This window comes from Oryctolagus cuniculus, chromosome 4 (genome assembly GCF_964237555.1).
Source record: "Oryctolagus cuniculus chromosome 4, mOryCun1.1, whole genome shotgun sequence".
Taxonomy (NCBI): Eukaryota; Metazoa; Chordata; class Mammalia; order Lagomorpha; family Leporidae; genus Oryctolagus; species Oryctolagus cuniculus.
The window spans coordinates 63,769,900-63,793,292 of NC_091435.1; the positions used below are offsets into that span (position 1 = coordinate 63,769,900).

The following is a 23,393-nucleotide window of genomic DNA, read 5'->3' on the forward strand; positions in this document are numbered from 1 at the left end:
TTTCAGAAACTGAGACAGAGAATCTCAAATCTTTTAAGTGGATTATAGGAGCTCAGTTATTTGAGCCAAGACAGCTGCCTTACAGGGTCTACATTAACAGGAAGTTGAAGTCAGAAACCAGAGATGGATATAGAAACCAGGCACTCCTATTTGGGATATGGGAACCTTGACTAGGGTCTTAACTGCTAGACCAAATGCTTGCCCAGTATCTGACTTATTTCTGTTACCTGTTTAGAAAAAAAAATCCAATGGAATTGTTCAAAATCATATTTTTGAAATAGTTTTTAAATTACAGAAATATTAATTCATTCTCATTGCAAAAATTCAAAAATTCCATCTATATATAAAATCTAATCTAAATCTAAAGAAGATTTATAGCTTCATCCATTTTTTTTTAAAAAAAGATGTATCTATTTATTTAAAAGGCAGAGTTGCAGAGAGGCAGAGGTAGAGACAGAGAGGCCCTCCATCTGATGGGTCACTCCCCAGATGGCCATTGCAGCCAGAACTGTGCCAATCCAAAGTCAGGAACCAGGAGCTTCCTCTGTGTCTCCCACAAGGGTGCAGGGGCCCAAGGACTTGGGCCATCTTCCACTGCTTTCCCAGGCCATAGCAGAGAGCTGGATTGGAAGAGGAACAGCGGGATTGGAATCAGCGCTCATATGGGATGCCAGCACTTAGGCGGCAGCTTCACATGCTACTCCACAGCGCCATCCCCAGCTTTATCCTTTTTTTTTTTTTTTTTTTTTTTTGGACAGGCAGAGTGGACAGTGAGAGAGAGAGACAGAGAGAAAGGTCTTCCTTTTGCCATTGGTTCACCCTCCAATGGCCACTGCGGCCAGCGCACCACGCTGATCCGAAGGCAGGAGCCAGGTGCTTCTCCTGGTCTCCCATGGGGTGCAGGACCCAAGCACTTGGGCCATCGTTCGCTGCCTTCCCAGGCCACAGCAGAGAGCTGGACTGGAAGAGGAGCAACCAGGACAGAATCTGGCACCCCAACGAGGACTAGAAGCTGGGGTGCCAGTGCCACAGGCGGAGGATTAGCCAAGTGAGCCGTCGTGCCCTCCTCTTTCCAGATTTTACCTAAACATTGGCACATTTTTGTTCCTGAGTGTATATATAGCTATCGGTTTCATTTTTTTTCCTATGAAAAGCATGATATTGCATATATTTGTAATGTGCTGATCTGTAACTTTTTTTCCCCAAAAGGCAGGGAGACAGAGACAGACAGAGATCTTCTCATCGGGTGGTTTACTCCCCAAATGCCTACAACAACCAGGGCTAAAGACAGGGGCTGAAAATTCAGATTGGATTCCCTCTAGAGGTAACGGGGACCAAGCACTTGACTCATAACCTACTGCCTCCCAGCATACAAATTAGCAGGAATAGCTGGAATCAGGAACAGAGCAGGGACTTGAACACAGGCAAGCTACTATGGCTCTAGCCATTGTGGCCACTGGGGAGTGAACCAGCAGATGGAAGACCTTTCTCTTTCTCTAACTCTGCCTTTCAAATAAATAAATCTTAAAAAGATAAGCTTATTTTTATGTAAAACAAATTTAAAATATATGAATTTTTAAATACATATTTCTATTAATTTTTTGAATACCTTCTGTACATGAGCACTGTGTACATGCTAATGTTTCTGTAGAGTGTATAACAGGATGGGAATTGCTGTCTGATGTATAGATGATGCTTAGTATATGCAACAGTCCACTTTTGTGCTCTCACAGTAGTGTGAAATCATTACTTCTCTACATTTATTCTTTTTGTAAAGATTTATTTTATTTTTTTGGAAAGACAGTTGTAGAGAGAGGTCTTCCATCCGCTGGTACACTCCCCAGATGGCCGCAATGGCCAGAGCTGCGCCAATCCGAAGCCAGGAGACAAGAGCGTCCTCTGGGTCTCCCATGTAGGTACAGGGGCCCAAGGACCTGGGCCATCCTCCACTGCTTTCCCAGGCCACAGCAGAGAGCTGGATTGGAAGAGGAGCAGCCGGGACTAGAACCGGTGCCCATATGGGATGCTGGCTCCTCAGGCCAGGGCTTTAACCCGCTGTGCCACAGCACTGGCCCTTACATTTATTCTTAATCTGAGTGTACTCCTAAATTTTTCTTAAAGAATGTATTAATATTTCATTGGTTTATTCTGTGTATCTTCATTAAATTTTGACTATTAATACTTTTCAAAGGACAATAAACCAAGTGAACTACTTGTTCATTCTTTGACCATTTTTCTATCGTGGTTCATCTATTTATTAAAGTACAAATTTTCTTTTAATGTACTTCATATTTTTCTAAAGATGTATTTATTTAGTTGAAAGGCAGAGTTACAGTGAGGTAGAGCCAAGGACACACAGAGGAAGGAAGGGAGAGAGAGGGAGAGAGAGAGGGAGGGAGGGAGAGAGAGGGAGGGAGAGAGAGAGAGGGAGGGAGAGAGGGAGAGAGGGAGGGAGAGAGGGAGGGAGGGAGAGGGAGGAAGACGGAGGGAAGGAGGGAGAGAGAGGGAGGGAGAGAGGGAGGGAGGGAGGGAGAGAGGGAGGGGGAGAGAGGGAGGGGGAGGGGGAGAGGGAGGGAGGGGGAGAGGGAGGGAGGGAGAGAGAAGGAGGGAGAGGGAGAGAAGGAGGGAGAGGGAGAGAGGAGGGAGAGGGAGAGAGGAGGGGGAGGGAGAGAGGGAGGGGGAGGGGAGAGGGAGGGGAGAGGGAGGGGGAGAGGGAGGGGGAGAGGGAGGGGGAGAGGGAGGGGGAGAGGGAGGGGGAGAGCACCTCCATCCAATGGTTCACTCCCCAGATGGCTGCAATGGCCAGTGCTGTGTGAATCTGAAGCCAGGAGCCAGTGGCCTCCCCTGGGTCTTCCACATGGGTGCAGCAGACCAACATCTTGGGCTATCTTCTGCTTTCCCAGGCCACAACAGAGAGCTGGATCAGAAGTGAAGCAGCCAGTACTTGAACTGGTGCCCACATGTGATGGCAGCACTGCAGGCAGTGGCTCCAGTACTCCCATATTTATTCTTTTATATCTGTGCCTCTGGTTTGTGGAGCTCTCCTCACATTTTCTTCTTAATTTTCTCTCACTCAAGATTACCCTCAACCTGACAGAGATACCATTTCACGAAATAGGGAGCATTTATACTTCATTTGGTGTACTAATTAATCACTTACCTTTAGGGAAAGGAATGAAATATACAAGCACAGATTCTACAAATGATGTCCAGTTACATAGACATCTTTTTTTCTACGAATCTTTTTTTTTAACTTTTATATAATGAATATAAATTTCCAAAGTACAGAATATTGATTACAATGGCTTCCCCCCCATAACGTCCCTCCAACCCGCAACCCTCCCCTTTCCCACTCCCTCTCCCCTTCCATTCACATCAAGATTCATTTTCGATTCTCTTTATATACAGAAGATCAGTTTAGCATACATTAAGTAAAGATTTCAACAGTGTGCTCCCACACAGAAACATAAAGTGAAAAATACTGTTTGAGTAGTAGTCATAGCATTAAATCTCAATGTACAGCACACTAAGGACAGAGATCCTACATGAGGAGTAAGTGCACAGTGACTCCTGTTGTTGACTTAACAAATTGACACTCTTGTTTATGGCATCAGTAATCACCCTAGGCTCTTGTCATGAGCTGCCAAGGCTATGGAAGCCCCCTGAGTTCACCGACTCTGATCATATTTAGACAAGGCCATGGTCAAAGTGGAAGTTCTCTCCTCCCTTCAGAGAAAGGTACCTCCTTCTTTGATGATCCATTCTTTCCACTGGGATCTCACTCACGGAGATCTTTCATTTAGGTTTTTTTTTTTTTTCCCCCAGAGTGTCTTGGCTTTCCATGCCTGAAATACTCTCATGGGCATTTCAGCTAGATCCGCATGCCTTAAGGGCTGATTCTGAGGCCAGAGTGCTGTTAGGACATTTGCCATTCTATGGGTCTGCTGTGTATCTCACTTCCCATGTTGGATCATTCTCTCCCTTTTTGATTCTCTATCAGCTAGTATTTGCAGACACTATTCTTGTTTATGTGATCCCTTTGGTTCTTAGTCCTATCATTATGATCAATTGTGAACAGAAATTGATCACTGGGACTAGTGAGATGGCATTGGTACATGCCACCTCGATGGGATTGAATTGGAATCCCCTGGTATATTTCTAACTCTACTGTTTGAGGTAAGTCAGCTTGAGCATGTCCCGAATTGCACATCTCTTCCCTCTCTTATTCCCACTCTTATATTTAACAGCGATCACTTTTCAGTTAAGTTTCAGCACTTAAGAAGAATTGTGTATTGATTACAGTATTCAACCAAAAGTATTAAGTAGAACAAACAAAAAAAATACTAAGAGGGATAACATATTAAGCTGCTCATCAACAGTCAGGGTGAGGGCTGATCAAGTCACCATTTCTCATAGTGTTCATTTCACTTTAACAGGTTTCCTTTTTGTTGCTCAGTTAGTTGTCACCTATCAAGGAGAAACATGTGGTATTTGTCCCTTTGGGATTGGCTTATTTCACTCAACATAATGTTTTCCAAATTCCTAACAGGGATCACTTTTCAGTTAAAATTTAAACACCTAATAATAATTGTGTGTTAATTACAGAGTTCAACCAATGGTACTAGAACAAAAAAAAATACTAAAATGGATAAAGTATTACATTGTACATCAACCGTCAGGACAAGAGGTGATCATGTCACTGTTTATCATAGTGTCCATTTCACTCCAACAAGTTTTCCCTTTGGTGCTCAGTTAGTTGTCGAAATCAGGGAGAACATATGATATTTGTCCCTTTGGGACTAGCTTAGTTCACTCAGCATGATGTTTTCCAGTTACATAGACATCTTTATGTTACACCCATCAGCAGTTAGAAGAATCTAGAAATCAGTGATGAAAGAGAGCTTAAGGGGCCAGCACGAAGAGAGAGACCATTTCTCTTCCTCGCTCTCTCGCTCTTGCCTCCCCCCCTCCTCCCCCTCCCCCCCCCTCCTCCACCTCCCCATCCCCCCCTCTGCCTCCTCCTCCCCCCTCTGCTCTCCTCCTCTCCCTCCCCCTCTCCTTCTCCCTCCCCCCTCTCTCTGCCTCTCCTCCTCCTCCCCCCTCCTTCTCCCTCCCCCCTCTGCATCTCCCTCTCCCTCCCCCCTCTCCTTCTCCCTCCCCCCTCTCTCTGCCTCTCCTTCTCCCTCCCCCTCTCTCTGCCTCTCCTTCTCCCTCCCCCCTCTCTCTGCCTCTCCTTCTCCCTCCCCCCTCTCTCTGCTTCTCCTTCTCCCTCCCCCCTCTCTCTGCCTCTCCTTCTCCTCCCCCCTCTCTCGCCTCTCCTTCTCCCTCCCCCCTCTCTGCCTCTCCTTCCTCCCTCCCCCCCTGCCTCTCCTTCTCCCTCCCCCCTCTCTGCCTCTCCTTCTCCCTCCCCCCTCTCTCTGCCTCTCCTTCTCCCTCCCCCTTCTCTCTGCCTCTCCTTCTCCCTCCCCCCTCTCTCTGCCTCTCCTTCTCCCTCCCCCCTCTCTCTGCCTCTCCTTCTCCCTCCCCCCTCTCTGCCTCTCCTTCTCCCTCCCCCTTCTCTCTGCCTCTCCTTCTCCCTCCCCCCCTCTGCCTCTCCTTCTCCCTCCCCCCTCTCTGCCTCTCCTTCTCCCTCCCCCCTCTCTGCCTCTCCTTCTCCCTCCCCCCTCTCTGCCTCTCCTTCTCCCTCCCCCTCTCTCTCCCTCTCTCTGCCTCTGCCTCCTCCTCCCCCTCTCCCCCTCTCCCTGCCTCCTCCTCTCCCCTCTCTCTGCTTCCCCCTCTCTGTGTAACTCTGACTTTGAAATAAGTAGATAAACCTTAAAAAAAGGAAAGCTTAAGAGATTAGAATATATGAGTTCCATGAGACCTCTCCCTCTCCCTCTGCCACTTCTGCCTCCTCTCTCTGCCTCCCCCTCTCCCTCTGCCCCTTCTCTCTGCCTTCCCCTCTCCCCCTCCCCCTGCCTCCCTCTCTCCCTCTCCCCCTCCCCCTGCCTCCTCCTCTCCCTCTCCCCTTCTCTCTGCCTCCTCCTCTCCCTCTCCCCCTCCCCCCGCCTCCTCCTCTCCCTCTCCCCTTCTCTCTGCCTCCTCCTCTCCCTCCCCCCCCCGCTTCCCCCTCTCTGTGTAACTCTGAATTTGAAATAAATAGATAAACCTTTAAAAAAAGGAAAGCTTAAGAGATTAGAAAATATGAGTTCCATGAGAACATGGAAGAAACCAAAAATAAAAGATGTTGAGTCCTTGCTTGATCACTTTCCAGTGATGGGAAGCTGATTTTTCACATGTGGCTCACTTCATAGTCAGATAAATCTATTTACTCAAGAACAGCTCTTCTAAGGAGTCAGAATATTCTTTGTAAATTCTACTTAGATGTCCAGTCACTGCTCCCTGGAATAACCAAGGACATTTTCTCTATGTGCTCAACTGAAAATATTTTGGGTCTCACAAGTGAGTATCATTGGCCCTTTCAAATAGTTCTCACATGGCATGATTTCCATGCCATCTTCACCATCGTGGTACTTTCTTTTAGTCCACAGCATTAAGTTGTATCCTACACCCCAACAAGCCAGTCAGAACATTTCAGTATTGCCTGGATTAGTGTTAACAATGATATAAAAGTTAATTTAGCAGGAAGTTAGATAACAATTACAATACAACTTCTTGTTTACTAATGTTTGATTTTCTTTTTTTCTTTTTTTTTTTTTTTTTTTACAGGCAGAGTGGACAGTGAGAGAGAGAGAGACAGAGAGAAATGTCTTCCTTTTGCTGTTGGTTCACCCTCCAATGGCCGCCGTGGCCGGCGCGCTGCGGCCAGATCCGAAGGCAGGAGTCAGGTGCTTCTCCTGGTCTCCCATGGGGTGCAGGGCCCAAGCACCTGGACCATCCTCCACTGCACTCCCGGGCCATAGCAGAGAGCTGGCCTGGAAGAGGGGCAACCGGGACAGAATCTGGCGCCCTGACCGGGACTAGAACCCGGTGTGCCGGCGCTGCAAGGCGGAGGATTAGCCTATTGAGCTGCAGCGCAGGCCACTAATGTTTGATTTTCAATAATGGAAGATGTTTCTTATAACCAACAAAAGATATAATTCAAGTTATGAAGGAGAAAAAATTTCTGGAAGGTGTATGTAAAACCCTGGAGATAGATGAATTCAAGGTGCTAGAGACTGTCTGTTGGCCTCTTAAATTCATATTTTGGAAATCATAATTCCTAAGGTAATTATGTCAGGAGATGGAGCTTTGAGGAGATATTAGGACATGAGGACTGAGCCCTTATGAGTATGATCAGTGCCCTTCAAAGAGAAAAATCAGAAGGGTCCCTTGTCCCTTCTACCATGTGAGGGCTGACCAAGAAGATGATCATCTGTGTGGAATGTTATCAAATCTGGTGGTATCTGGTATTGGGCTGTGGTTTAAAGCTCCCCATTGTAATTACAGCAGTTTGAATGAACTAAGGCAAAGAGAGAAGGGGTGTGTGTGTGTGTGAGAGAGAGAGAGAGACAGACAGAGACAGAGATGTGTGTGCACTTCTGTTGAGATTTTACAAGAGGAAATAGGAAAGCACAATAGCCAACAGGTAACAAGAGAAAATGATCTAGGAGGGAAAAGAATAATTTTTAAAAAACTGAACTATTCTCATTAATTATCTTATAAATCAGTAATGGGGCTAGTAAGAGAATGAATGCATACAACAAGCCAGCTGAGAGGAGGAATCATGGACCTACACATTGAGAGTGGTCTGAGCATCTTTACTTCATGGTATGTTTGGAGACATCACCTTAAGAAACAAGTATTTTCCAACAGTGTAGGAGGAACACAGCTTACAGTTTACATATCTTTCAACAGTAAATTAATCTCAGCACAGCACTGGAGACACCACACAGCCTTTAAAACCAATCCCTGACACCACTGTCAAATAGAGTACCATCATATCTGTGGGCAAAGCACCAAGTTCTCAGACAGATACACAAAGAAGGCAGTCACTTCCAGAGCTGATCCTTTACTATGCATCTTAATGCTCTTCCCTCACTGCTCAGGGCTCTAGGAAAGTTGCATTTAAAAACTGACAGATAAGCTGGAGTCTTTCTATACACAATGGTTCAGTGTGTTAAAAATGCTACTTCCAGATAATAAAAGGAAATAAACAATGGTCAGGATAGGTAAATGAAGTAATCAATGGAGCTTTCTATCTATGTGGACAGATCACTAACCTATTAGATGTGTGGCTACTGACCTCGCTGACTTGCTGCTCCACTTTTAGATGTGCTTTGCTCAGGTTGTGAACTTTCCTCTCTTCCACGTGCAGGTAGTCCAGCATCTGCTGATGGACCTCCCGTGCAGTCTTGGTTGCTCTGTTAAGTTTGTTAAGTTTAGAGATCCCACCTCCTCAGTCAGATTCTTGGCTTGTGAGAAGCATACAACATGGATGGGCTGAGAATAATAGTGCCAACTTCTCTCTTTTGTAGTCCAAAGTCTCATAAGATATCTGATGTCATAAAGAGCTACATTTAGCCACGTTCCTAAAATGTTTTAAATTTTAAATTTACATATTTCACAAAAGATCTGCTTTCTGGCATGGTTAGGAAGTGAGGAACTCCGGTTAGTCACATAACTTCAATATAGCTCATTGAATGGCCAACTTTCAGAGAATCATATTACTGTATGATAAAAACATCACAAAAGGTAATACTTTGAGGATTTATGCATATTATGCTATACCTCAGTGTCTCAACAAAGTAGCAGTTAAAAACAGCTTCCAGTTGATGGAATAAGCAAAATTGAAAGCTGCTTTTATCAGGCCCACATGCTTTTTAAGGAAAGGAACCATTCGAAACAACAGCTGCTATATAATTGTCTTCAAAATCATGGTGTCATAGAGATTAGTTGTTTCTCAAAAGTTTGATATAGACTGGTCACTAACCTCAATCAACACATAGATACACAAATTAAAACCCTCAACTAAAACAAACAAAACAGGGAAGTCCTTAACTGGAATTAAAGTGAAAGCCTCAAGGTGAAATTGCAAATCCATGGCAGAGCTGGGGATGTAGACACATCCCAGATCACCTTTCAGCAAACCTTATCATGCTAGCTCTCCCTCCAAAAAAGGAAACTTGGAAGCCCAACGAAACCATTTTGCCCTTTCTAGTGAATTTCAGATGCAATGAGACTGCAACAAATAAAAACGTTTCATTTGGGGGATTAAATGGAATTCTCTAAATTCAAATTAGAAATCTGAGTTAGGACAACACAGGTCCATCACACCCTTTATTTCATGCAGAATCTGAAATCCAGCATTGTAAAGCTGTAGGCTACTGTGCAAATTAACTCACAGCAGAGCAACTTTGATATCTCAGCCTGATTTGAGGGTGGAGTTGCTGCATCTAGGCCTTCCTAATGTTACAGCAAAAATACCTTGTGCTCTGTAACATGCCTCTCCTTCTCCGACTTTGCCAATATTGTTTCCAGGTCATCGATTTCTTTCTTTACCCCGGAACGTTCATCTTCGAGTTTCCACCCCCTGGCAGGCAGCTCACAATTTATCTCCTCTTCTTTCTTCACCGCTCAGACAGCTCCTTGACTCTGGCCTCCAGCTGGATCGTGGATTTAATCAGACACTCGCACTGTTCTTCAACATTTGCCAGGGTCTTGTGCTCCTGCCACGATGAGGAGAAAATTGTTGCCAACAGCTGGAAGTAATTTATCAGCAAGGCGAAAATGCTGCTTAACACGTAGCAAAAAGATAATTGCCTGCCCTCCGCCCAGCACATTCACCTGCCTTTCCTAAGCTGCTCAAATAATATTCCCAGGTCCCTGATCCTCTTGCTGAGAAGTGGAGGAGTTGCTTGTGTTTGGAGGTGCTTTCAATCTCTCAGGCTCATTCAGTAGATTAGATTACCCTTTCTAAAGCACTTAATAGGATCATGATGACCTAAAGGTGCTTAAATCACAGCTTCTGGAATCATCCATATGGGCACATGCCTTGAGGTTAGTACGTCTCAAAATGTGGTCTCCAAAGAAAGCAGTGTGCCCTCAGACAATAGAATATATATAACTATTATAAGCACCATGGTGTGCTTCTTTCATATCTATATGCGTAAGCATATATATATAGTCTTCTAATAAATTGAGCTGAGGTGGAGGATGTATTTTTATTCATAGTCTGAATTTAGAATTCATGAGGTTATTTGCGATTCACTAACCAGATTTCAATATTGTTTCCAACTAACATTTTGCCTCAATGATTCTGCCAGCAGTAAATTCTACAATATATACACTTGAAACATAAAATACTCTTTCCTTTTAGCCTTGCACATTCACTGCCTTCAACTCTTCTGAGTGACCTATTAGTTCTGAGTTACGGGTTCAAGTGGAAAATGAAAAGCCTTTTGGCTATAGAGTGCCTTTCCTAACTTTGAACCTTTCTTGTTTATTGCCTCTAAAGGTTAAATAAAACACCTTGGTGCACAATTTCTTAAATGCTGTTGGTCTTGTTGCAATACAACTTTGCACATATCTTCAGCTCTCATCCCCAGACTTCATCCATCCTCCACCATATGCCAGTTAGAGCAATTTATTAACTTTCCACTTGCCTCCATTAAGTTGTATCAGCTAATTAGATCAAGGACAAAATAAAAAAGAAGATTGAAAATCTAAGTCATTTGCTTCTGGGTAACTCCCGGTTTTCCCAACAAACTGGGCTCAAAGACTTACAGCAGGAGAGAGAAAACAGTAAATCTGCAACTTTAGTACCACACTGAAGAGAGGGCTAAATTAGAAAAACATGTCAAGTCATTTGCAAAGGGCCCAATGCAAATCAGAGAAACTTTGAATGTTCTGGAGGTAGCAGGAGCGTTTCATCTTAGTTCACCCTAAGCTGACAAGCAGAACAGTTGTTTGCTGCACTTCACTCACTGGCTGGACAGAACCCGTCACCATCACCAATGAAGAGCACAGTCAATTGACCGTCATCGATCCCTTCATTAAGCATGACAGTGGCATTGGGGGGCCAGTTGAGCTGTGTCAGTTTAACATTAGGAGGATCCTTTTCCTAATGCCAATTATCCTCACATATGCTCTCAATATTAATTGGAAGGCTCTCATTTCTGCTGGCATTTGGAATACATGGAGGATTTTAAAATAATCATTGTTTCTTTTATCTCTTTGGGATTTAGCTGTGTCCCTTAACAGAAATTATGATAAAGTATTCCATAGCTCTGTTAACTTTTTATACAGAGTAACACAGTTACTGGAACTCATGTGAGTCTTAAGTTTTCTCTGGAGATTGCTTCCATGTGTTTCTCATGTTACCACAATGATCTTTAAGATGCATTACAAGCTATATCATATACTATACAAGATGAGTCCATTTCTGTCTCCATATTGCATCAGGAAACACTTGCTACTGAAAGGAGCCAAGAGCCACCATAAAAAAAATGGGGCTCCTGAGACAAACCGTTCCAGAGACGGCCTTGGGAAATGGGGAGTAAACCGGTTCACAGAGAAAGCAGTCAGCTACTAACCAGAGATACACAGAACACCTGCCTTGTAGATAAGCCCCTTCCCTACGCTTGCTCAAGGTTAACAAAGAAAGCTGCAAGGCACGTAGCAACCTATTCCTCTCTCCTAGAAACCCCCTCCCCTAATGTATCCCTTTGACCTAGTACTTTTCCACCGACATTACCACTTTTAGACTGCCATACAAGGCCCGCTACTGAAAATTATCCAATGAACTTACGCCAGCCTATAATATGTTAATTTTGTGGTTTTGCCCTTTAAAAGCTGTGTGAGATAGCTGCTCGGGGCTCCTCTCACTTGCTTGCTGCTTGCAGCAGTAGGGGGCCCATTTGCACAAATGAAATAAAATTACCTCCTGCTCTATTGCATCGTCTGGTCTGGAGTCTGTGTTTCTGGGGTCGTCACAAGAGGACACCGCTTTTGGGGTCCTACACTACTTTCCATTGACAGGAAAGATGGTGAGAACTGCAAGGCCATGTTTCATCAAAAGCTACCTCTTTCCTAAGCCAAAATGTAATAAATTATGAATCTTGTTCTTTTAAAAAATACTTATTTGAAATGTGAGGAGGGAGGCAAGGAAGGAGGGAGGGAGGGGAAAGGAGAGGCGGAGAGAGGGAGAAGGAGAGAGGGGGAGGGAGAGAAGGGGAGAGAAAAGGAGGGAAGGGAAGGGAGGAGGAAGTGGGAGGGGAGAGGCAGGGAGGGAGAGGGGGAGAGAGATGGAGATTTCTTCCATCTGCCAGTTCACTTCCCAAATACTCACAACAGTTGGGGCTGGATCAAGCCGAAGCCAGGAACCAAGAACACTATCCTGGTCTTTCACACTGGTATCAGGGGCTCAAATAATCTGCTGCCTTCCGGGCACATACACAGAAAACCAGATAGGAAGCAGAGTAGTTGGGGCTAAAACCAGTACTGTTGATACTGAATATGGGCATCCCATGTAGTTACTTAACTTGCTGCACAACCACACAACACCTGGCCCCAAACTATGACTCTTACCATAGTTTTAGCACAGGGCAGAGAAGCTTGCATTTTTACAAGTATCCTAGGTGACACTGGTTTACCCTAAAGTTCTAGAATTACTGCTATGTTAATTGTGTATCAAAAATATGGGTTTGAATGTAAAGTCTTGTGTGAAATATGACCTATTAGAACATTGACATATAGCACAGCTCTAAAGTAAACAGCAACAACAACAACAACAACTTGGGTCAGACTAAAAGTGCCAAGTTTTCTCTTTCTTCACAAGTGTCAGAACAAGAAAAATTGTTTAAATAATTGTACTTGAACCTAGCATTTTTCGATTTAGAACTGTGCAAAGTCAGGTTGAGATGATAACAGTGGCAGTCAGAGTATAATCCCTGCCATTGGGATATTTGGGGACCACAGTAATCCAGAGGGCTAGGAATGAATGGGGATCAGTAATGACACATTGGTATTAGAGTGGGGACTAGAAAGTCACAAATTTACATACTGCAGGATCTGAAGTTTGCTCATCTGGGAAGCACTACGATGGGTTTTGTTGTTGTTGTTGTTATTGTTGTTTTGTTTTGTTTTTAAAGTGATTGTTAATCCTAACTAGTATCAGGACCTACACAAGATGAGAATGGGTTCAAATTTGTTTAAAAGAAATTTTTGATGCATTGATGTAAAGTTTAACTTGTTTGACACAAAGGCAAACTTGAGAACTGATATTTTAAGAGTGCAAGTCATTAGTGATGCTAATTTGGAATGGAGGAGAGGATCCCTGAAATCAGGAAATCCAACTAGGAAACTGCTGGAATGGTCCTGACAATTTCAGGACCTGCTACGAACTTCGTCTGCTGACTTGTTAATGGCTCACTTTAAGTTAAGACCCAGCATCTCCTGGTCACCATGACAGATTATGATTCTACTATATAACAAAAACCCATCTAATAGTGTGACCCTTTATCAAGACATTCTGCCAATAAAATAACTTCCCAATGAAACAGTGTTTTGTAAGTTTTTCCATTGTCTGCTTGTAAAATTCTATGTTGTTTGAAAGCACATGCTCTGATTTTTTTTCCAAGTCAAAACTGCTTGTGATATCAGGGAGTCTAGTTTAAAACTTTATTTGAAGAATAAATGGTGGGCCACTCATAGCCTACAGCAGAAGAATTGAGATTTCCTGTATGAGATTCTGATTAATGTTTATTTGAAAAGTGGAAAAATCAGAGAGGGAGGGAGAGAGGGAGTGAAGGAGAAAGGGAGAAGGGGAGAGGGGGAGAGGGGGAGAGGGGGAGAGGGGGAGAGGGGGAGAGGGGGGAGAGAGAGAGATCTCCCATCACCAGGCTGAAGACAGGAGCCAGGAACTCAATCTGTGTCTCCCAAATTTGGCAGGAACCAAATTACTTAAACCATCACCTGCTGCCCCCAGGGTCTGATTCACAATGAAGCTGAAACTGGGAGCAGAGCCAGGGCTTGAAGTCAGGATGATTCTGATATGGTATGCACACGTCTTCCCTGCTACACCAAATGCCTGTCCCTCCACATCTACAACTCTGATTTCTCTGCTTTCCATAGTTGCACAATCTGGCCATCTCCTCTCTCACTCTCACAGAGTTATCACAAGGTTTCATCTTGACAAAGACCCTTATTTAGAGTGAATTCTTCACAGTTGTGAGAACTCTTACTGGATCTAAAGAAGCATGTCCCTCAATCAAGAGAGAAAAAGAGAATCAAGTTAACCAACACTGTAATAGATGGCTTTCCAAACTAAGATTTGGAAATTAAGATGGATTTCCAAATCATTTTGGGAGTCAAAATAAATTCTCTTTTCTTTTTAAAACACTTCTATGTCTGGGTTCTCATTTGATTTTAAAAAGCAAACAAAACAAAACTCTTAGAAATTTCTGGAGCTGGCAATATTGTGAAATAGATGTCCTGAGAATGTTTCTAGCACAAATATCTTAGAAAGGCGTGACGAGTCTGCTAGAGAGTAATAAATACAGAGAGATCTCAAAAATTCAAGCAACAAGTTAATACGTGCATAACTTGGCCATCTTTATGGAAGGAGGAAGATTGTCTGTTCCTATTCTGATCTAGCTCCAATAATAGCCTGGAAAAGCAGTGGAAGATGGGCCAAGTGCTTGGGACCCTGAATCCATGTGGGAGACCTGGAAGATGCTCCTAGCTCATGGATTCAGATTGGCCCAGCTCCAGCTGTTGCTGCAATTTGGGGAGTGAACCAGTGGATGGAAGAACTTTCTCTCTGTATCTCCCCCTCTCTGTCTGTAATTATGCTTCTCAAATAAATAAATATTTTTTAAAAATTGTATTATATATACATGATGGAGTACTACTCAGCCATAAAAAAGAGTGAAATCCTGTATTTCATGAGTAAATGGTTGGAATTGGAGACTATTGTGCCTAGTAAAAGAAACCAATCCCAAAAAGACAAATGTCATGTTTTCCCTGATTTGTGGCAAATAATATATAGAATACAAAAAATGTAATATAGATGAGTGAAATTGATATTTTGAGATTTGATTATTGTTTATAACTCTTGTCTATACTCTTGAGCGATGGTGGTTTTTCTCCTTACTACTTGTTGAATTCCTTATGTAGTGTAGGATCAAACTTGTGATTATAAAGTAAATTGAGAGTATATCATCACAAAAATTTAAAGAAAAATAAATGAAAGAGGAGAGAAGTTGGGAGTGAGGGAGGGAGTGTAGGGTGAGAAGTATCATAATGTTCTTAAAACTGTATATATGAAATACATGAGATTTGTTACTCTTTAAAAATAATGACATAAATAAGAATTTTTTTAAAAGATTCTAAAAAAGCTGAAAAGGTGTCCAGCCTTCATCTCCTCCATAGAGAAGAACAAAAACAATAAGTAGCTGCATTTTAGGTTGAGTGTTCAAGGAAGAATGCCAGAACTCAGTGAGGGAATAATGGAAACTCAGTAGGATAGCTGCATAGAGAGAGAGAGAGAGAGAGAGAGAGACAAAGATAATTGGCAACTGAGATCGCAGCACAATGGCTAGAGACAATCTCAATTGTGTGCAAAGAGTAAGTAGGAAAGCCTCATCAGAGTCTGTCTGCAGAATACCTAACATGGATAATTCTGTCTATCAGAGGAACCCACAGTCATCGCAGGCTGGGGGGTCCAGAATGGAGAATTACATGAGAACTCATTGTAGCCTTTGATTTAGAAAAGGAACTCATATTACATCCTCCACACCTCCCACAACATGAACTGCAGCAATAGGGCTCCATATTGTGAAAAAAGTCACTATCAAAATCCATATTGCCCTAGGTGACAGAAGTCTCTGCATATCCCCATTACTGAGGCCCCACAAGAACTAGCAAAAATGCTTGTGGCATCATGAATCCAATTAGATCCAGCAAAGAAATGTCCTTAGTGCCCTGGGTCATGCAGTACTCTACTCTATAAAGGATAGTGGATACAGTACAGCAAGGGTCCTTCCCCCAGGACCCTAGAAAGAGAAGATTCTGACTCCCACAGACTTGACACCAACTGTCTTTTTTTTTTTTTTTGACAGGCAGAGTGGACAGTGAGAGAGAGAGACAGAGAGAAAGGTCTTCCTTTTGCCATTGGTTCACCCTCCAATGGCCGCCACGACTGGCACACTGTGGCCGGCGTACCGCGCTGATCTGAAGGCAGGAGCCAGGTGCTTTTCCTGGTCTCCCATGGGGTGCAGGGCCCAAGGACTTGGGCCATCCTCCACTGCACTCCCTGGCCACAGCAGAGAGCTGGCCTGGAAGAGGGGCAACTGGGAAAGAATCCAGTACCCCGACTGGGACTAGAACCCGGTTTGCCAGCACCGCTAGGTGGAGGATTAGCCTAGTGAGCCGCGGCGCCGGCCAACACCAACTGTCTTCACTATTTCCCCTATCCCTGCTGCTGAAGGCTTTGTTGGCTTTTGCTGGGGTCTTTGTAAACCTGAGCTCCTGACCGTGGATCTCATGACCCCAGTGTCCATCGATGCTCAGAGTGGTGTGCACTCAGGACTGAGCAGGCACCACATCCATCCTGGACCAGCACTGCTCCTGGGGCTCCGGCACCTCCTTTAGGATTGGCCACGGGTCTTCACACATGGCCCACTCCCAGTGACAGCCTGGCTTATGTCAAGCACCAGTGCTTCTCCCTCAGCTCTAGCTGACGATGTAAGTACTGGTTGAGCATCTACATGCCTGATATTAGGAAAAGACTTGCAGATTGGGGCCTCCTCACACGGGACAACAAAAATGTTAGGGAAAAGAGGCACAGAATAGAGAGGTGGCACTATATGAATCTACAGCCAGATTGAATTTATTCAGAGAAAATAAATTTGCAGAAGTGGGTGACCAACTTGTGGCATGCACATTGATGGAACACGTGGCAGAAGGCCCCAATCCCAGGGGCTGGACCTTTTTACATTTTAGAAGGGCTAGGGATGGGGGTGGAGGTGGAGGGAGCAGGTGGAGGTGAATTCCTGGAACTGGTCTTTCAGGTGGCCTTGGGGATCTTTGGGAACCTGGGAAAGAATGCAGGGATATGAAGGCAATAGGGTGTGAGACCCAGTTGAGATTCAAGAGCAAGGAATAAACTCCAAGGTTTATCTATCTTTGGGGCCATGAGCAAGAATGGCTGAGGCTTATGTTTATGTTCCATCACCTGGGAACTGAGAAACCCTGCTGGGCCCTAGAAGCACCCTAGATTTCTGCTGTTCCATCAGCTGATATTACAACTGTGTACAATAAAAAAAGATATAGGGAGCTCAATCTACAGCATCTAACTGGAAGAAAGCCATATATGCCTACCAAACTGATATTGAAGACATATCTTCCAGAAAAAAAATTTAACAAACCACCCTTTAAATGCAATAGGAACAACTGATCCCCCAAATGTATAAATATTAGTATAGTTATACAAAAAATATGAAAAGCACAGCAAATAACACTTCAGTATCAAATGGTTCAGAAAAAGACACTGATGAAATACCTTGCAGCCGGCGCCACAGCTCACTAGGCTAATCCTCCGCCTTGTGGCGCCGGAACACCGGGTTCTAGTCCCAGTTGGGGCGCCGGATTCTGTCCTGGTCGCCCCTCTTCCAAGCCAGCTCTCTGCTGTGGCCAGGGAGTGCAGTGGAGGATGGCCCAAGTGCTTGGGCCCTGCATCCCATGGGAGACCAGGATAAGTACCTGGCTCCTGCCATTGGATCAGCACGGTGCGCTGGCTGCAGCGTGCCAGCCACGGCGGCCATTGGAGGGTGAACCAACGGAAAAGGAAGACCTTTCTCTCTATCTCTTTCTCTCACTGTCCACTCTGCCTGTCAAAAAAAAAAAAAAAAAAAAGAAAGAAATACCTGAAAGAATTCAAAAGAATGATTATGTGGAGAATAAAACAAATAAAAAAGAATACAGATAGATACTTAAATAAAATTAGGAAATCAAAGCATGATATGAATGAAAAATTCAGAAATAGAGACATTGAACAAGAACCAAACACAAACATTAGAAATAAGGAACTCAATAAGTAAAATAATTTAAAAAAAAGTTGAAAGCCTCACTAGTAGAATAGATAAAGCAGAAGAAAGAGTATCTGAATTTGAAGATAGGTCTTTTGTAACATCTCAGTCCAGCAATAAATAAATAAATACATATTAAATAAATGAGTGAAGTCTAACTGGCATTTGAGACATCATTAGACAAACAAATATTTAAGCTTGGGGAATCTTCGAGGGAGGGGAGAGGTTTAGAGGCATGCAAAACATATCCAATGATATTATAGTTGAAAAGTTTCCCAATCTAGAGAAAGATAAGGACACCTAGTACAAGAAATCCATAGAATCCCAAATGGATATGACCAGAAAAGACCTGTACTACAATGCAATATGATAAAACTCTCTTTTTTTAAAATTTTTTTTTTATTTGACAGGTCGAGTTATAGACAGAAAGATGGACAGAAAGAAAGGTCTTCCTTCCGTTGGTTCATCCCCCAAATGGCCGCTATGGCCGGAGCTATGCTAATCCGAAGCCAGGAGCCAGGTGCCTCTTCCTGGTCTCCCATGCGGGTGCAGGGGCCCAAACACTTGGGCCATCCTTTACTGTCTTCCTGCGCCACAGTAGAGAGCTGGACTGGAAGAGGAGCAACCGGGACTAGAATCCAGCGCCCATATGGGATGCTGGCACCGCAGGCGGAGTTTTAACCATGTGAGCCACAGCACCGGCCCCCTGATCAAACTCTCTTAAGTACAACACAGAAAAATTGTTAAATCTGCTAAAAAAACAGGGTCAGGCCATTTTTAAAGGAAATTCCTCTAGATTAACAGCAGATTTTCCAATAGAAACTTACAGGCAAGGAGGGAATGAAAGGAACATATATTTAAATTTCTGAAAGAAAAGACCTGAAAATCGGGAATACTTTACCCTTTACAGAGCTAACTTTTATGAATTATGAAGAAATAAAGACTTTCCAAGACAAGCAAAAACTGAAGGGATTCATAACTACTGCCCAGCCTTACTAAATAGATGCTTAGGGATGTTCTACATAGAAAAAAAGGTAGATAATTACCATCATAAAAATTCATGAAAATAAAAAAACTCACTAAAGAAAAAAAAACTAATGTTTAAAATAAACATAAATGGTAAAGAAAAACATGAAAGACTAAGCTATTACTTATCATTAATAATTTGAATGTGGGTAGACTCAATTTCCCAATTAAAAGATATGGAATGGCTGAATGGATGAGAAATAAACAAAGATCCAACAATATTCTGTAGAAATTTCACTCCATTAGTAAAGACACATACATATTGAAAGTAAAAGAATGGAAAGGGATGTCCTTGCAAATGAAGTCAAAAAGTGAGTAGGGGTAGCTATACTTACCTCAGACAAACTATTTTAAGACAGAAACTGTAAAAGAGAAAGAAGATCACTATAAGTTATAAAAGGATCAATTCTACAAGAATACATGATAATATAAGAGCACCCAATTCCATAAAAGAAATATTATTAGACATAGAAGAGACAAGTTGCAATATAATCATAGTGGAAAGCTTTAAAATCCCACTTTCACAAAAGAACATCTCCTCTAGATAAAAAAAAAAAAATCAACAATGAGACATCAGAGTTAAACTGTAGACTAAAAAGCCCTAAAAGACATTTATAGAGCATTCCATCCACACTGCAATACATATTCTTTTCATCAGCACTTGGAGCAGTCCCTGGAATAAACCCTATATTAGAATGTAAAATAAGTCTCATAAACTTGAAAAATTAAAATCATACCATCTAATTTTTTGAGTATAATGGAATAAAACTAGAATTCAACAACAAAGAAACTTTAAGAATTATACAAATATATGGAGACTGAAAAAAATGTTTCTAGGGAAACTACAAAATGTCTTGAAAAAAATGAAAGTGGAAACACTACTTGCCAAAACTTATAAAAATAGGAAAAGCAGTATTAAGAGGTAAATTTACAGCAATAAGTGTCCATAATTAAAATAATTTATTTCAAATAACTAGCAAATGATATATCTCAAGGAACTAGAAAAACAAGAATGAACCAAATTCAAAATTAGGACAAGGGGAGAAATAAAAAAGTTCATAGCAGAATAAATGAAGTAGACACAAAACTTCAAGACAGAATATCAATAAAATGAGGATCTGGTTCTTTGAAAAGATAAACAAAATAGAAGAGCCTTCAGGTAGTCTATTTGCCAAAAAAAAAAGAGAAGATTCGAATTTTTCACAGGTGAAAATGAAGTTAATATAAGTGATGTCACAGAAACACAAAAGCTCATGAATGAATGACTACTTGGAAAAATTATATGCCAACACATTTGAAAACTTAGAAGAAATAGATAAACTTCTGGATATAGACAACTTACTTGAAAGATGAAGACATAGAAAATGTGAACATACCAATATTGAATAATGAAATCAACTCAGTAATCAAAAGTTTCCCAACAAAGAAAAGCCTAGTACCTGATGTTTTCATTATTGAATCCTTTCAGATCTTCAATGAAGAACTCATATCAATTGTTCTCAAATTATTCAAAAAAAAAAGAAAGGAAAATAATCCTTCCACCTATGCTCTTTGAGGCCAATATTACCTTTATACCAAACTAAACAAGGGCACAAGAAAAAAAGGAAAAGATAGGCCAATAGTTCTGTTGAACAAAGATTCAAAAATTCCAAAGAAAATACAAGCAAATCAATTCCAACAACACATCAAAAAGATCATTCATCATGACCATGTGGAATTTATTCCAGGATGCAGGAATAATTCAACATATTCCAATGAATAAAAGCAACACATTCATCAACAGAATGAAGATAAAAATCACATGATCATCCCCAAATATGCAGAAAGAAGCACTCAGTATAATTCAACATTAATTCATGCTTAAAACCTACAACAAATTAGATATAGGAGGCATATGCCTCAACTTAATGAAGATAAACCCATAGTCCTCATACTTAAATAGGCAAAGTGGAAAGAATTTCCTCTATGATATGGATCCAGACAGGGATGTCCACTCTGAAGGCCTTTACTCAACATACTGCTAGGAATTTTAGCCAGAGCAATTATAAACAAGAAAGAAATAAAAAGCATGCAGATAGGAAAGGAAGAAGTCAAAGTATCCCTTGTTAACATATAATATGATTCTCTGTATATAGAAAACTAAAGACCCCACCAAGTGACTATTAGGGCTGATGAATGAATTTAGTGAAGTTGCAGAATAAAAAATAAACACATCAAAATTAATGGTATTTTTGCATACCAATAACAAACTAACTAAGAAAGAACTGTTAAAAGCAGTCCCATATGGCTGGCATTATGGTGCAGCAGCATCCCAGCATCCCATTTCTGACTGTTGGTTCAAATGTCAGCTGCAACACTTCAGATCCAGCTCCCTGCTAATACACCTAGACAAGTAGCAGAAGTTGGCCCAAATGCTTGGGCCCATACCACCCATGTAGGAGACCAGGACAGAATTCTTGGTTCCTGGCTTTGATCTGGTCCAGCACCAACTGTTGTGGCCATTTGGGGAATGAATCATTGGATAGAAAATTTCTCTCTGTCTCTCTGTCTCTCTCTCTCTCTCTCCCGTTATTTTTCCTTCTCTCCCCTTGTCTGTCTCCCCCCTTTGTTGTGTGTCATTCTTTACTGAAACATGAGAGAGAGAGAGAGAGAGAGAGAGAGAGAGAGAGAGATCCAGACCAAAGCCAGGGGTCTGAAACTCCTTCTAGGTCTCCCACATGAGTGACAGGGGCCCAAGCACTTTGGTAATCTTCCAACGCTTTCCTAGGTACATTAGCATGAACCTGAACAGAAGTGGAATAGCCAGGACTCAAATTGGCACTCACATGAGATGTCAGCATTACAGGTGGCAGCTTAACCAAATGTGCCACAAAACTGGCCTCTTTTCAAAGAAAAGCAACCCCATTCTCAATAACCACAAAAATACAATACCTTGGAATAAATTTAATAAAGGTTGTGAAAGACCTCTACAAAAAAATTTCAAAACTCTAATGAGATATTGAAGAAGACAGACACAAGACTGGAAATACTGCCCATTTTTTATGGATTAGAATAATTCATATTAAAATGTCAATATATCAAAATCATTTTACATATTCAATGTAATGATAAAAATATCAATGGCATTATTTATAGTGAGAAAAAATTACAAAAGCGTACAGAAGCAAAAAAGTCCCCAAATAGCCAAAGTAACTTTGAATGAAAAGGAAAAGCTGTAGGTATCCCAATACCAGATTTGAAGACATACTACAGAGTTATGTTAATCAAAATAGAATATTACTGGCATAAAAATAGGCACATAGACAAATGGAATAGAATAGAAATTCCAGAAATAACTATGCATTTACCGCCAATTTATCTTCAACAAAAGCACAAAAAACCTGTATTAGATAAAGCAGTCTCTTTAACGAATGATGTTTACAGGACTGGATATCATTATCCAGAAAATCTCTTCTACCTTTAATCCTAAAAAAAAGAATCATTTCATAGTGGATAAAATATCTAAATGTAAGACAGGAATCTCTGAAACTACTAGAAGAAAATATTGTATAAACACTTTAAAACATGCATATAGGCACCAATATTTTAGATAAGACCCCAAAAGCACAGGCAACAAAATAAAAAGTAGACAAATGCCATTACATCAAACTAAGAAGCTTCTGCACAGCAAAGGAAACAATTCTATGAAGAGATCAATGTTGAATGATTGTAGCGTTGTCGCCAACATCGAGTAGCAGTTGGCTCTCCAGAAATAATTCAAGAGTAGAAGATACAGAGTCGGTTTTCTTCCCTCCTCCCTCCTGAAATGTCAGTGGAACTTCACTTGGGTAAATTATTTTTGATCTTCAGGACACATTCCAGCTTTGTGAAGACCCTATCTATCCTCAAATGCAATGGCTAACAATATCACCAACAAGTCAGGTTTACACCATGAATTCCTGTGTATTCACTGGGAATCACGACACTATTGGATACTTAAAAATTCTTATGTAGAGGGTATCTTCCGCAAAGAATGACAGAATTGTGGGTTTGCCTATTCATAAGGGATTTACCTTCATGAAATATGTTAATGAGACAAATGCCTGAGCTGCCAATAGGAAGAGAGGAAAACACAATTATAGGTGCCCAAATTTAGATACTAATCTGGCTCCAGAACCAATAGTGAATTGAAGAAATGCAGATGTGAAGTGATCGGTAGTGGAGATGTGAAGTGATCAGTAGTGGAGACTAGAACACACTTTTCTGCCCAACATAAAAGAAGGAAATCCTGATTATTTGCAACTAAAGGAACTGGAGATCACTAAAGTAAAATGAACCATACACAGAAAGACAGTTATCACAGTTCTCCCTCATATGTGG

The 23,393-nt window shown here is 41.9% G+C and overlaps 1 protein-coding gene across 7 annotated transcripts in view; it reads right to left on the reverse strand.

The window, feature by feature from the left end:
• Positions 1 to 12,549, reverse strand: part of LOC103350623 (myosin-15) — a 170,990-nt gene extending 158,441 nt beyond the window's left edge. For 5 of the 7 annotated variants that reach the window (XM_070072065.1, XM_070072063.1, XM_070072067.1 and 2 more), the window contains exon 1: positions 9,406 to 10,829. In XM_070072065.1, the coding sequence (XP_069928166.1) occupies positions 9,406 to 9,464 (59 nt within the window). In that variant the 5' untranslated portion in view covers positions 9,465 to 10,829. Of the gene's footprint in view, positions 1 to 8,224; positions 8,477 to 9,405; positions 10,830 to 12,507 lie in introns of those variants that run through there. The other 2 variants (XM_070072064.1, XM_070072069.1) reach the window with 2 other exon arrangements.
• Between the last annotated feature and the right edge of the window lie 10,844 nt (positions 12,550 to 23,393).